At 40.6% G+C, this 14,326-nt stretch overlaps 2 protein-coding genes across 3 annotated transcripts in view; both read left to right on the forward strand.

Annotated features, from left to right (window-relative positions):
* The first annotated feature begins 638 nt into the window (after positions 1 to 638).
* dhh (desert hedgehog signaling molecule) lies at positions 639 to 5,362 on the forward strand. Its single transcript, XM_080899904.1, has 3 exons — positions 639 to 1,665; positions 3,768 to 4,029; positions 4,198 to 5,362. Exons 1-3 carry the CDS (start codon positions 1,357 to 1,359, stop codon positions 5,001 to 5,003), a joined length of 1,377 nt encoding a protein of 458 aa, XP_080756030.1. The 5' UTR covers positions 639 to 1,356; the 3' UTR covers positions 5,004 to 5,362.
* Positions 5,363 to 8,732: 3,370 nt separating this feature from the next.
* Positions 8,733 to 14,326, forward strand: part of kmt2d (lysine (K)-specific methyltransferase 2D) — a 30,297-nt gene continuing 24,703 nt past the window's right edge. For both annotated transcript variants that reach the window (XM_080899228.1, XM_080899229.1), the window contains exons 1-6: positions 8,733 to 9,493; positions 11,776 to 11,858; positions 12,040 to 12,148; positions 12,236 to 12,438; positions 13,562 to 13,671; positions 13,758 to 13,920. In XM_080899228.1, coding sequence (XP_080755354.1) covers positions 11,810 to 11,858; positions 12,040 to 12,148; positions 12,236 to 12,438; positions 13,562 to 13,671; positions 13,758 to 13,920 — 634 coding nt within the window. In that variant the 5' untranslated portion in view covers positions 8,733 to 9,493; positions 11,776 to 11,809. The remainder of the gene's footprint in view (positions 9,494 to 11,775; positions 11,859 to 12,039; positions 12,149 to 12,235; positions 12,439 to 13,561; positions 13,672 to 13,757; positions 13,921 to 14,326) is intronic.

Genomic DNA, 14,326 nt, shown 5'->3' on the forward strand with positions numbered 1-14,326 from the left:
CGCCGCTATTGTTCTAGGGTGGATAAAAATAATAAATTGATGATAGGGCCAGCGGGTGTTTCCACCAAAGAGGTCTTGGGTGCGCTTGGTTCAGGAGGGTCAGGCTAGTTCCCCAAACACAGGAAGGCAGCACTGTAAGTCATAGTCTGTGGGTGTCAAGGCTGGACACTTGTGCTCCATCTTTAGGTCCTCACCTTCAACTCTTGTCTATTTATAACAGAAGCATGAGTGTGCAGTGGGAGGGATGAGCAAACAGAGGCAAAGACATGTTAGCTCAAAGCAACTCAACTGACAAGAAACTTTGGAAATTGAAGCTACTGTAAAAGCTCCCAATGAATCCTAAATTTTGTGTTTTTAAAGCGTATTTATAATGAACAATTTGTCTCAACCAAAACAAACAAACAAAATACTGAAATAGATTTGTGTATTATCTTTGTTACAACTTTTCAGTTTTTTATGCCTAAACTTTACAGTATTTTGATAAGGGGGTGGGGTTCACGGTGTTAACATAAGTGGCCAAATGATGTGTTCTTTATATGGATGGATGGATGGAGGCGTGTGCTGTCGCGGTGGGAGCGCGCAGAGGAAGGGAGGGCAATCTTGTCCGGACTCTAATAAGAACCAATGGCTGGCGCAAGGTGGCCAGGAGCGCTGAAACGCGACAAAAGACAGTGGACGAAGGAGAGAAGGAAGAAAAAAAAAAGTGTCGGTAGAGGCATTACTGGATGGACAGCAGGGATGAGAGATTCATTGGAGCGTCCAGAAAAATCCCAGAGTCAGGCGGCTATCGGGCTTTAGGTGTGCGTCAGTTTGTGTGTCCAGTCCAGGAGACGGCGTGGGGGAGAGACAGAGAGGGAGAGAGAGAAGCGGTAAGTGAGCAGAAATCCACCAAAACACCTGCGTCAAGACAGGCACCTCCGGAGGATATCTGAAGATGACTCTCGGATCACAGGAGACGTAGTTCCCGCTGATACGCACTGAAATCTTCAAAGAGCCTTTGCATTTCCACATTTTCAGTGACCCAACGCATGCCAGACTTCAGCCAATCAGATCGCGCCGTCACCAAAACAGTGAAGCACTTGCTTGGTATTTTAAAACTTTTTTCTTTTTCTTTTTTTAAATTAAGGTGAAACACCGGGATATGAAGTAACCTACGTGTCCCGGAACTTTATCAGTCTCTGGGCTAAAAAATAACTAAATAAAAATAAATAAATATCACCTCTAATGATCAATGATTTGGAATGGACCAAGATCTGACTCTCATTCACTTGCTGTCACACACCTGGAGCTATCACACCTGGGCTATCGCCGCACGCATTGCGAGCCACTGACTTCTGGGAGACCCAACCCTCCTCAATGAAGCAGTTCTGGTGGGCCCACCTGGCACAGCTCACCCTGGTTGCTGTGTGGACTTTTATATGGCTGGTCCAGGGATGCGGACCGGGCCCGCGGTACGGCACCCGTCCGAGGCCCAGAAAGCTCACAGCCATGCGCCTCAAGCAGTTTTTCCCCAACTTATCAGAGAACAACCTGGGGGCCAGTGGGAGAGCAGAGGGCAAGATCGCACGCAACTCTGAGCGTTTCAACGAACTTGTGTCCAATTACAACCCAGACATTGTCTTCAAGGACGAAGAGAACACAGGCGCTGACCGCTTCACGACTAAGGTGAGACTGGTGTCGAGCTGGGTTAGAATCTTAGATTTGTTTTATATGACTGTGATACAGTGATAACAGTCGTTTCCATTGCTTCCCATGATCGCTTATGACTGTTGTGTAGTAAGTCCAGTAAATGCCCAAAGATGCAGCACCAGATTGACTCAGTGAGGTGATGCTCAGACTGACTTCCCTTTTCAAGATAGTTTCGTTGTTGGATGGTTGATCAGCTACATTTCCCTAAATGGACAAACTGCTGTTTGCACCTTCAAAACGAATCATATAATCCCAGTCATTATCTACCTGCACTTGCCAGTCTGTTAATAGATAAAAATGCTCAGCACGGCCTGTGTAAGCTTTAACCAAATCTTACCTCACTTTTTTTTTAAAGATAAGAAGATAAGGATGTAATTCAACACTACCCTTAAGTGGCTGAGTTTCTCTACAGGAACATTTCCTTTTAATCTTTAACCAAAGTCTTTGTTATTTGAAATAAAACACTTCCCATGACAGGTTCTCAGTGTGCCCAGCAGAAGAAAAATCCAGGCAGGGCACTTAAATTCCTGATTGATTACTAAGGATAGGTAGCCAAATTTACAGTGTCTTGAGAAGGCAGTCAACGTCCTCAAGGATTTAAGATCTGGGCCGCATTAAAGAACTTTCAAACTACCCATTTGGAATGCCACACTTCTGAATGTGAACACAAGCTCCATTCACACTCAGTCCACGGTTTTGGATACTATGGTCTTGTGTGATTGTTTAGGATATTAATCTGTGTCCCTTCTCCTCCCGTAGTGATTGTATGTGAGGGAAATCTGTGGTTGTATACGTGTGCCCTCCTGATACCAGTTTGAATGTGTGTGTATGTGTGCATGTGCCCCCTTTTTTGCCCAGATGTGAAAGACGTTCTTTGTGCGTCATTTGGAGACTCAGAGGGGTCGCCTATACAAAATTCCCTCCTACTGAAGTAATGGCACCGTCGGAAAAGCGACTATTGTAGTTGTGACAATGAAATGCCTCTCTTCAATGGCATTGCGAGATAAATGTACCCAGTTTGTTTTCTGTCCCTCTCTCTTTTTCTCACTCTTGCTGTCACATTCCCAAGTCCGTGCCCATACATTCTTCCCCTCTGCCCTCTCTTTTTAGTCCCAACCTCAGGCCTTTGCTACGCCGCTTTCTTCTTTTCCAACTTTAGCTCCCATGGTTTTCTGTCACTTCCTCCTTCGCTGTTGATCCGTTGTGTATTCGAAATGAGCTTTACTGCCATAATTATAGGTTTTAAAACCTGCCACAGCACAAGTCACAAGCCAGCGCCGTTCAGTAGCTGCATGAGCGTATCACCTCGGATGCTGACGTCATTATTTTTCAGCCTGCTATTTTGCGACAATGCTGACACAGTCTGTAACATTATGGCCCACGGGGGTGTTAGGAGTCACTGTGCACATATTTGATCACATGTCTCAGGGGTGAAACTGAGAAACTCAAGTCTGGAACAATCTGGAAAGGCAGAGAATGGCCTTGATTATTCTGTCACCCTGTTGAAAAGGCCAAGGAATGTGCCAAACTGGCTACAGTAGGGTTTGTTCTTGTACTCTGATTGTTTGAGCAAGGTTGAAATGGCCTTTAGCAGAGTAGAGGAGGAACTGTGTGATGATGCCAACTGACAAACAATCAGAACCTGGGAGCTGGAGACAGAGCTGAAATACTGGAATCGTTTTCTGCCGAGGCGCACTGAAATCAGTCTACGCACTTAGGTGTAAAAACCCCATTTTTCTTTTTCTGCCTATTGTTAGAGAGTGGTAATATTCACAAGTGTCTGTCTCTTGAACATCTCTTGTTTGCTGATGAGACTGAGTGACTTGGTTTTGGAAAATTAGGAACTCTTTAGATTCTACAGTTTCTACTTCTGAAAACTAACAAATCATCATCTGTTAGTTTGGGTTTCAGAGGAAAAACAACACTGAGTCAAGTCAAGGTTTTTCTTCTGTGTTGCAATTTTTTGTTGTAGGTAGGCTGAGATGGGTGCTCATGCTGATAAATTTGTGAATATATTTACAAGTTTACTGAAGTGCTCCAAAATGAATATCTGCCCTCTTTCTTATTCTGCCCCGTAGCGATGTAAGGAGTGCTTGAACAGGCTGGCTATTGCAGTGATGAACCAGTGGCCAGGGATACGCTTGCGTGTGACAGAGGCCTGGGATGAAGATGGCAACCATCCTCCTGGCTCTCTGCACTATGAAGGCCGGGCTGTGGATATAACAACGTCTGATAGAAGACCTGAAAAGTACGGTCTCCTGGCCCAGCTGGCTGTGGAAGCAGGTTTCGACTGGGTCCACTATGAGTCCAAACATCGTGTCCACTGCTCAGTAAAAGCTGGTAAGTTTAAGAAGGTAGCTGCCATTAAAAGCCATGCTTGTATTGTTAAATTACTTTACTTCAGTGTGAAATGTATCAGGATATTTAAGTTTATAAAAAAAAAAAAAAAAAAGGGGGAACACAATTTGTGTTTACTCATCTTGGCTTTGTCTGCTGATCCTTCTGCAGATCATTCTCTTGCTGTGGAAAAAGGTGGCTGTTTCCCAGGCTGGGCCCGGGTAACTGTGGCTGGAGGGATGCAGAAGAGCCTGTCGTCACTCACTCCTGGGGACAGAGTCATGGCCCTATCTGGGACAGGCCAAGTCGTGTATAGCCAAGTCCTCTTGTTTCTCCATCGGGATCAACAAAGCTGGTCTGCTTTTCTGTCTCTGGAGACAGAACATGGACATAGATTGGCCCTTACTCCAAATCACTTGGTCTTTTTAGACCCGCACTGCAGACAAGAAAACAGTGAGTACCAGCCTCAGTTTGCAAGCAGGGTCAGACAAGGAGACTGTGTTCTCATACATAAAGCAGAGCAGCAAGTGCATGCATCCCAAATCATCTCAGTTTCACTAACAGAAAGCATGGGAGTGTATGCACCCTTGACAGACGCTGGAACTTTGTTTGTTGATGGCGTGCTGGCATCCAGCTATGCGCTGGTGGAGGACCACAGGCTCGCGCACTGGGCTTTTGGACCCCTGCGACTTTTCTTCTCATTCAAGCAGCTACTTTGGGGAGAAACAGCAGAAGAGCAGCAGGATACTGACATTCAAAAAAGTTGTACTAAGACTCCAATGCATGTTAGCACTTTGCCTGCAAAGGACAAAGCAGGTGTGTATGTGAACAAAGAAGTCAACGTGAGTGATGCCCTGAGGATAGAAAGTAGAGAGAAGCACTCCTTGCAGACGGAGACATCAGAGGTGCACTGGTATGCTAGACTACTCTACAGTTTTGGGTGCATTCTTTTAGACTCAGAGTCATTTCATCCTTAAGAACCAAAATCTATGCACACTTAATAAGTGCCATAGCCTACTGCTACGTTTATACAATATGTTAACACTTCCCATTTATTCCTTAAAGGATTGAAAAACACTGGAAATGCTTGCTAGCTTTCTCCCCTATTTTTGTAAAATAATCTGCCATAATGTTATACATGCTAACAAATGTTTAAGAAACTGAACATAATGAGACTTTGAGCAAGTTAATATAAAAATGGTAATACCAAAGACTATCATATTTTTGTTTTGTTTTTTTTGTATGTATTTTCTCAGTTATATATGTTAAAAAAATAATAATAAAAAAAATGAAATATATATATTCTAATGAGACAAGAATGAAATCCCTGACGAATAGAATCTTTATTTTTGTACTTTCTGAATCATAATATATATATATATATATTTTCCATTTTATTATAATATCTACTACATGTGCTGTATGCCCTTGCTTGTTTTCATGTCATAAATCAAATTAAAATTGTACTTTTATGAAACGGCAGGCTACCTTTCTTTTCAGCTGTGGTGTAGATTGGTTTTGCATGTTAGGTTAATTGATATTTTTACTTACTAAACAATAAATTAGTTGCTCAGTGTGGAGGGGGGAGGGGGGGAAGGGATATGACAAGGAAATGATAGATTCCAGCACTTACAGTCGAGTTAATGTATGTTGTGTAACCCTGTGTGGAAACCCAGGTTAATGAAAAGCCCAGAGTACTTAATATTCCGCCACAGTCTGCAAACACTCTGACTTTATCTCAGTCACAGATCTCTGCTTTTTTGGAAGCCCACTTTAGGGTTTTGTTTTTTATTATCAGGTTTTGTTTGTTTTTTAATCGTATTGGAATTGCATTATTTTGCGCCACCCTTATCTGCTAACTGTTGCACATTACAATGCCACTTTCTATTCTGTTACATCCCGCTTGCGCATCCCACCCAAAAATCGAGTCTGGCCTATAAAGTACAATGTGACTTCCTACAAAGACAATAAACATTACTACTAAACATCTAATTTTTTACTGGTTTCAAGTAAACAAATGTTTTAAAGGTTCATAATAAAGTGTAGGGTTCTGTTCAGCACTAGTCTGAGGTTATACACCCCCCTTGTGGAGGAACTGATATCACCCCACTGAGTTGTATTTGGTACCATCTAAATTAATAAATAGCAAACACTCCTGATCCTCTCTTTAATTTAGCAGGCCTCAATTTGATTCAGAACATTTATGATAGAGTATTATGAGTTAAAATGTTCGTCGTAACCTATCAAATAGGAGGACTTTATGCTGTTTTTCCAGCAGACAATATGACAAGGAGAGAGCTCCATACCAGAGTAACAGGAATCTGAAATCAAAACCAGCTCAATATTAATAAGTCAAGCCACAAAACAGGTGAAACTCTATGCAATAAAAGTAACTTGAGCTGTTTATTTTAACCATCATTACTGTTACATCAGAATATATTCTTGTCTTCCAGTTCTGTTGTAAACATCTGTGAAGGTATTCCAGGGGATTATCCTTGAGATACAGGAGGCAGATGGGGGAGAGCATCCGCTTCACCTACCGTCCAATAGGAGAGTCCTGGTGCCCTAATACCACCCTCCCTGTGCATCTATCAGCCAATCAGCAACTATCTTCCAGCCAGTCTCAGCCGACCCAAAATCTAATCCAATCTTACTAAAGCTGAATGGGGAGTTAACTAATCCTGTCAGGGGGACCAGTAATAACCTATTTTCAAAATGGAAACATGCACTCCCCACAGTCGTGCACTGAAAGAGTCAAAGAGAAGTTGAATAAATATTACCATTTGTAACAGAAACAAGTGTCAGTGAGGACTTTTCATGGCTACAAAATCCAGCAAAGGACATTTTTGCCAACATTCCTTCCATTTTTTAAAATTATCAAATAGATTTAAGTATTTTTATTTTCGTCAATGCAAATAGCTCCTGTCAACCATGGTAAAAATGGCTTTATTATAGCATACCACAATAATTAGGTGTGTTAAGGTGACTCCTGAAAAACAACAATAAATTGTAATATTTTTACAAAGAAACAACCCCCCACCCCCCCAACTCTTATTGGAGTAAAAGGTCACACTCAGAAGACCATTCCTTATTTCTATGTGTTCACTCAGCTTAAAATAATTTCAGCGGCCTAATCTAAAGCCCGAGGTGTATATATGCCTCTCCACATATGAAATTAATGCATAAATGTACCAGTGCAGGGTCAGCTGTGGATCCACCCCCTGCAGCAGGTGCATAATGCAATATGTATGATTGTCTTTATTTGTAGGTAAGGACCATTAAGAACTCAGATCACTCACATTAATTTCACAATTGTGATATTCAGCCGGACTTATTTTATTCCTTTTTTTTTAAAAAAAAAGTTACTTTCAGCTGCTTCCTTATTCACAAGGGGTCACCAAAGCACACACGTGTGATGTGGTAGAGTTTTTACTGCAAATGCCCTGCAGGAATTTTTGTCCTCGGCTACTTGAAAATGTAGAGGTACAAGCAAGGTTCCTACTGTACCTGTAACAGTTGGGCGTTCTGCTCTAAGGCAGAATAAGAGTTAAACAGTAGATGATTAAACCTATGACCTTCTAGTAATCGGACCCACTGCTACCCAACCTAATTTCCTGTAGGTTCGCTGGATCATCTCAATGACTCTCGACCTTTACTTTGTGTTTATACAGCCTCAGGCCCCTGGTGTTTCAGCATGGGCTCAAGAAGGTGTGACACAAATAGGTCAATGTCTTGATTTAATTAGAGCTACACATATACAATCTTTACAGTTAAAAAATCCCCCAGAATGACAACTTTTTCACAACTTTATAAATAAAAGCTTCCTGTAAACAACTCTTTATTGTCATGCAAAGTTTATTAGATTGTCTTGTAACTTGTTGTCAGTGTCACAGCAGTTCTCAGGACAGCTTTCTTGAACCTATATTGTCCTGTGTTATCTATACCACTATAGTTTTCTCACAGTGATAAGGCAAAAATAAAGAAAGAAAACCTCTTTGCCCACTGACAGGAACTGGGGTTTGGTCACCTTCCCTGACATTACCACTGCACTTTAATCCTATCTGCAAATCAAATTTGAAGTTGCATTACAATGATAAATATTTTAATAGAAAGGTCATACACTCAATGTGAATGATCAGATAAGAGATTTAAAATGTCTGCTTAAAGACTGGGCATTTTAACACAAAAGATTATTGTTATTCGTCCTGTTTTGTTTGTTTTTACTTCTTCTTCTTTGGATTCATTCTTCCTTGAAAGACGTTTATCTTGCAGGCATATTGCAAAACAAAACAATGGTGTAACAAATTGCACGATTACACGATTTCAAAACGCGCAACATTACACGACCCGCTAAAATGTATTTATTTATTTATTTTTTAGATAATCGATTACGACCCATCGGCAATGGTCATCAGAAAGACAGGCGGAAAAAATTAATCGTTAAACACAATGAGCACATTTGTTAAATCAATTACAAAAATAAATTTGCACCACGACAAATGTAACATAATCGAACCCACACACATCGTGGCCCATCATTTAAACAAGCAAACCATTCATCAGCAGACATGTGCACAGCAGCTGTATTCTTACAATCATAACAGTCTAATGAAAAATGGCCTCCCTGGATCCGAAAATCAAAATGATCTAATATCCACCATATTTCACTGGTCAGCGCTCACCAGATTGAAATCGTATGTGGTAAAAACTATTAGCCTCGCACAAGGTTTACTCGAGGTTTAAAAAGTGTAGTAGAAACTAGTAGTAAATATAATTTCTGCCCCTTGGTTTGCATGAATTATTATTTTTTGACGTAGTTGTTATTAGCTGGCACGGCTAGCAGCAGTTAGCCACTTGGCAGAACAGCCGTTTGAGGACGCGAAGTGAAGAAGAGATGCTAGTGACCCACACAAGGGTACCCATGCAAAGTTGACTCGCAAATTTAGGTAGATGAAAAGTCTGCGGTCGACTGACACCAGACGCCAAAAATATATACTTTTGGTGACTTGTCAACAAAGTTCAGCGCTGTCATTTTCGCATACACTGTTGTGGTGCAAACTTGCAATAGCTTATCACGACCTCGCGAACGAGATTCCAGAGCAGAGCAAAAGCTAGCTGATGTTAGCCATTCCAGCTAAAACCCTGAAGCAAGGAAAAGTAGTTAGTTTCGATTCGCTGTATGAAGCCGGGGAATCTTTACTAGACTTGTGTCTGTGACTAACAGTTCCCCGATAGCGTACTCGACACAAAAGCTCAAGTTGCCTGTTAGCTAATGGCATTATCCATCTAGCTAGCAGCATCGCTCAGCCTGCCTTCCGCCGACGTGCACTTCCCCCCACTCTGACTCCAGCCGGCTAGCCGTAGAGTTAGTCCGGTACATAAAATGAAGCGACCATCAGCATTTTGGGACGCTGCGTGGCTCTGTGGATTTTGCTGATACATGAGGAGACGATATTGTTTTTGTGAGGTGAGCTGCTTTGATTATGGCTCCTTTAAACCTGTTACCTAAAGACACGCCAACCCTGACCTTAGACCGGGTGTTAGCTCTACAGTCGGTAGTGTTTAGCTGTTAGCTTCGAGTGGATGGGGGCTGTGTAATTGCTGGAAAACTAGCAATGTTACCTGGGAGCTAACTTTAGGTTGATATATGTTGCACATCGACTGTTTCCGCGCCATTATACGCAGTGTAGCAGGTTAACATTTTTAAAGGTATGTCCATGTTTGTGGGATTTTGTGTATTTTATGAAGTTTTTTTCTCTTTCCAAGACTTTGCAGCTACGTCACTGTTGGTAGTTTTTAGCTTTTCCGTTTCAGCCTGCCGCCAGTGACATGGACATGGCAATTTTCTGGACAGAACCAACCCTTTGAAGTCGATGTTTACATTGAGAAATAGTGCTTAGCGCTGCAGTTGTTCAATTGTAAAATATCAGTAGCTTTTCTGTTATTATTTACAGTTACTGCAACAAATCGTTGTCGCTATTTGTAAAGAGTATAAACTAAAAGCAAACACCTCTACCCTTTAAGTTAATTTGTAACGTTAACACTTTTAACGTCAACTTCGCTAGCCAGGATGTTAAGACGTTAAAGCACTCGTCGTGTTATTACTTTGCTTTACGTGTTAGTAACTGTATTATTGAGATAAAACATATATGGTATCCACATGAACTGAGATATGAGTCGAGTTAGATTTGGAAGATCTAGTTTGTTGTCAAGAAGAAAGCCCGTTTCTGGTTCCATCGAGTGTGTTTAATACGGACATGCAACGTTAACGTTTCATTTCGTGCAGTAGCTCAGTTGCATTCTCCAGCTAGCAACGTCTGTGCAATCTGCTAATGATGCGCACCACCAGGCAATATGATAGTACTTTTAATCGCGTTGAGTTGAAATTGTTTGAGAGTTTTTTGTTTTGTGTTCCCACTAATGGGGAAAGACGTGCAAAACAACCCTGGGTAATTTTGACAAGGATTGAAATACTTTTGATACTTTGTGCTGTATTAAAAGCGTTAAATTCGGCTTGTAATAACTGATGCTTCTGTGCATGAACCACCAGAAAAGCCCAGTCGTCCTCGGGCTGGGATCCGCTTCCACCTGCCCCAGTGAAAATGAAAAGAAATCATTACCAAATGGGTATGACAGCGTTAACCCACAGGAAGGCTTTTTCCTCAAGTATGATGGCACAATTTACATTTTGTAACTCCTGAAAAAACGCTCTTCTGTGTTTGATTTGTACTTTGAAGCCATCGTCACGTTATTTGCCAGCATCGCACTGATGTCGATTGTGCGGGTCTTTTTCGGTTTCGCGATCATACTTATAAATCCTAGCGAAGCTGTAATATAGCAAAAACATATGGGCTACTACGCGAATTGAAGTTGTCCGACCTCGTTTAAAATGCCTGTTAAGAGCTTTAAACGTTACACGCATGAGAATGGGTCGTTTGATTAGCTATGTGGGTAAAATATGGTGAGGCCCTCGTTGTTTGTTTTACAGTATTTTTGTTAATGGCGTGAACCTCGCAGCGGAACTATGATGCTTGCGACGAGGTTCTGCACGAAAGGAGTCCCGCTGCAACAGGAAGCTCCACACACGGAAGTTGTATGTTCTTTGTGTATCCCGATTTATGGTTGTTTTATTTAGCAAAACACCATTTTAGTTTTAACATTTCGCGCTTTTCCACCAAAACTGCTTGACCGATTTGGATTATGAATTGCTGGGTAAATAACTTGAGTTGTTAAAACGTTGTCGGATTGATCGTGCTCTTATAACCTTAACGCTGTTTTTACGAGTTTGCGAAAAAAGCTCGATTGTACAGGATAAATACAAGGAAATTATCTTTAAAAAAGAGGGGGAGAGGGGGGGAAAGAAACAGCAGGCAGCATTTATTAGTTGTGTTGTTGGCTTTTATGTAAAAGTGGGTTTGGATGCGTAGAGTGTGCATTTTGTGGTTAAGATGGCTTTTTATGTTTAATATGTTGGATTATGAACATTGGAGTTTTCTGTCTCAGCAAGTGAGAAACTGGAGATCACTTAACTGCTCAGTTTTATATAGGAGAAAATAAGGAAAATCTTTCGGGTTTTTTGTGTTTCTTTTTCTTTTCTCTACATTATGTGATGATGATGACATTAGCATTTTAAAATAGTATGCCCATTTTTTTAAATGTATTTTTTATCTACAGTATTGTGGAATTACCATAATAATTACTATGACAATGATTTGCAAACTGGTGCTAGTTTACATTTTTAAATTGCAGATCTCTGTCAGGGAGGTCAAAATCAGTACGGGGGATGGACGAGCAGAAATCAAACTGCGAAGAGAATGACTCTGAACCAACAGGTAATGTTTTCTTTGCTTTCTGGACTCTCTTCTGCACCTTTATGAAGATAATGGTGTGTTTTTTCCCTTTAAGCTGTGGCTACCATTGTGAATAAGGGAGCTATTTGTGTGTTTCATGCAATTATTCTTAAGATTTATTTTTAAAAAAATTTGCCTTTAAACATTTTTTCCTTTTGTCTAGCTGATGACAATGCCACTGCAAAGCAGCTTGTCTCTTCTGCCGGGGCGTCTAAGGCCATTCCTGCTGTGGAGTCGTCGAGTGCTAATGCAGCCTCTTCTAGCACATCTGTGTAAGCCCTTTATTATATAATAAAACCTGCTGTGCTTCTTGCTTTATCCAAAGAAGGTGCTTTCAACAATTTCTCACCTGTGTACAGAGAGAGCGTTCGAGCCTGTGCGCTTTGTAACTGTGTGGAGCGGAGTCTGCATGGACAGCGGGAACTGAGGCACTTTGGACCATTTTCTGAGCGGCCAACCCTCAAGCCATCAGCTTCCCCACTGCCACAGCCTGGAAATGATGACCTGTCTTCCATTGGATTTCCTGATTCGCCTTGTCTGACAGCACTCCTTGATGACTCAGGTTAAAGTCTAAACAAATAAATAAAAAAAAAAAAAAAAAAAAAAAAAAAAAAATAATAATAATATATATATATATATATATATATATATATATATATATATATATATATATATATATATATATATATATATATATATATATATTTATTTTGGGGTTGGGAAATATGGTCTAAAATCCATATCATGGTATAATTTGGAGCATGTGTGGTAACGATATATATCGCACACACTTAAAATCCTTTAATTTTCTCAAAAATCGACGGTGTGCCTTATGTATGAATTCTGCTTGTGCTTACTGACCATGAAGTGATTTTATGTGGTACACGGCGCGCAGAAATCTGTCAAAAATGTTTTAGTACGACTTTGGTAAGCTATGAAGGCGCACCGCTTGATGGATTGCCAGAGCATTACGGCTGCTGTAGTCAGGAGCCTTGCGGAGTGATCTGGGTCCAAAACTCTGTCTTCTTCAGGTCCCAAAGTCAAACGAACATTACGGCATCACTGAGAGTTAAAAACTGTCTAAATACTTTTATCTTTAATAAAATTATCAGTGTTGCGGCTTTACCAGGTGTAACAATTAAGTTTAACATCCAGGCGTCCATGAATACAGAATTTATTAAATTCAACGGAGTTAGAACTTACCAGGAACTTAGCTCGCTAGTTTCCACCTAAACATGATATAGCATGTTCTGACTGAGAGATTTCTGAAAAAAATTAAAACGTACAGCACTGCTATCACTTCCGACATAAATGAAGATAGAAAACTAAACAGCAGTTACTTTTGTAGGGTTACTGAAGTTGGACTAGCTGGTATATAACGATGTCCTATGTGATCACTAGCAAAACAGCTACGTTAGCATAACATTAGCACAGTGAAATTATCACGGTAGAGTGGTATAGTCAAAATCTCTAGTGTTGGCCAAATTTATATTGTTTGTACCGCCCACCCCTAATTTAAAAACAAAAAAACTTCATATATATATATATATATATATATGATTTTATTTTTTTAAATTTCTGTTAGAATTGTTTGAAACATGTTAGGTTCTTTCTGCTAGAGCATGCTGATGTAGAACAGAGGTTTGGTTAGATATTTTACTAATGTTGGGCTTTATTATAAACAGGGGGATGTTGGGTTCACCACTGGTGTGCAGTGTGGTCAGAGGGAGTAAAGCAGACAGAGGATGAAGAGTTGGAGAATGTGGATAAAGCTGTTATCTCAGGGACACAGCGGGTAAGTGTAGTTTGATTAACCTGGATTAGATGTACTCGATGAAAATATAAAGACAAACCAAACTTGATACCCTTGGCTTGCTCCAGATTTGCGAATACTGCAAAAGGCTGGGTGCAACCATTCGATGCCATGCTGAGGGCTGTTTGCGGTTCTACCACTTTCCCTGCTCAGCAGCCAGTGGATCCTTTCAGTCTATGAAACAGCTGGTCCTCCTCTGTCCAGAGCACATAGATAAGGCAGAGGAGCTGGGTAAGTGACACTGTGTAAGAAAGTCATCACAATTCTGACAAAGGCTTCTGTTTCAGACTAGGACTTTACACACACATATGATGTCCTGCTGCCAATCAAACAGCAAAAAAGTAGAAAAGCAGCATATTGTTTGGCTTGGATATTTGTTATGCTCCATGTATATCTGGCTCATCATCTGTGGACTAGCAGTTTGACAAGACTTAAAGACGTCTTTATTGTTTAAAATGTCAGCTATCTGTGTAACTTAATTTCTTTTTTGTCTACTTTTAACTTGTCTTTCTTAAAAACTGAAAACTTACTAAAATTTAAACAAAACATGAGAGTTAAGTGCTAGCTTCATACCTTGTTGAGTCTCATGATAATTTAAGGTGAACTGAGAATATTTTTATGAAACCTATTCATATGT

This window comes from Rhamphochromis sp. 'chilingali' (genome assembly GCF_963969265.1).
Source record: "Rhamphochromis sp. 'chilingali' genome assembly, chromosome: 12".
Taxonomy (NCBI): Eukaryota; Metazoa; Chordata; class Actinopteri; order Cichliformes; family Cichlidae; genus Rhamphochromis; species Rhamphochromis sp. 'chilingali'.

Excerpts from the sequence above, each read along its gene's own strand:
- dhh (XM_080899904.1), top strand. The coding sequence starts at position 1,357 with ATGAAGCAGTTCTGGTGGGCCCACCTGGCACAGCTCACCCTGGTTGCT. Across the intron at positions 1,666-3,767 it reads CTGACCGCTTCACGACTAAG|CGATGTAAGGAGTGCTTGAA; the intron begins GTGAGACTGGTG and ends TCTGCCCCGTAG. Across the intron at positions 4,030-4,197 it reads CCACTGCTCAGTAAAAGCTG|ATCATTCTCTTGCTGTGGAA; the intron begins GTAAGTTTAAGA and ends ATCCTTCTGCAG.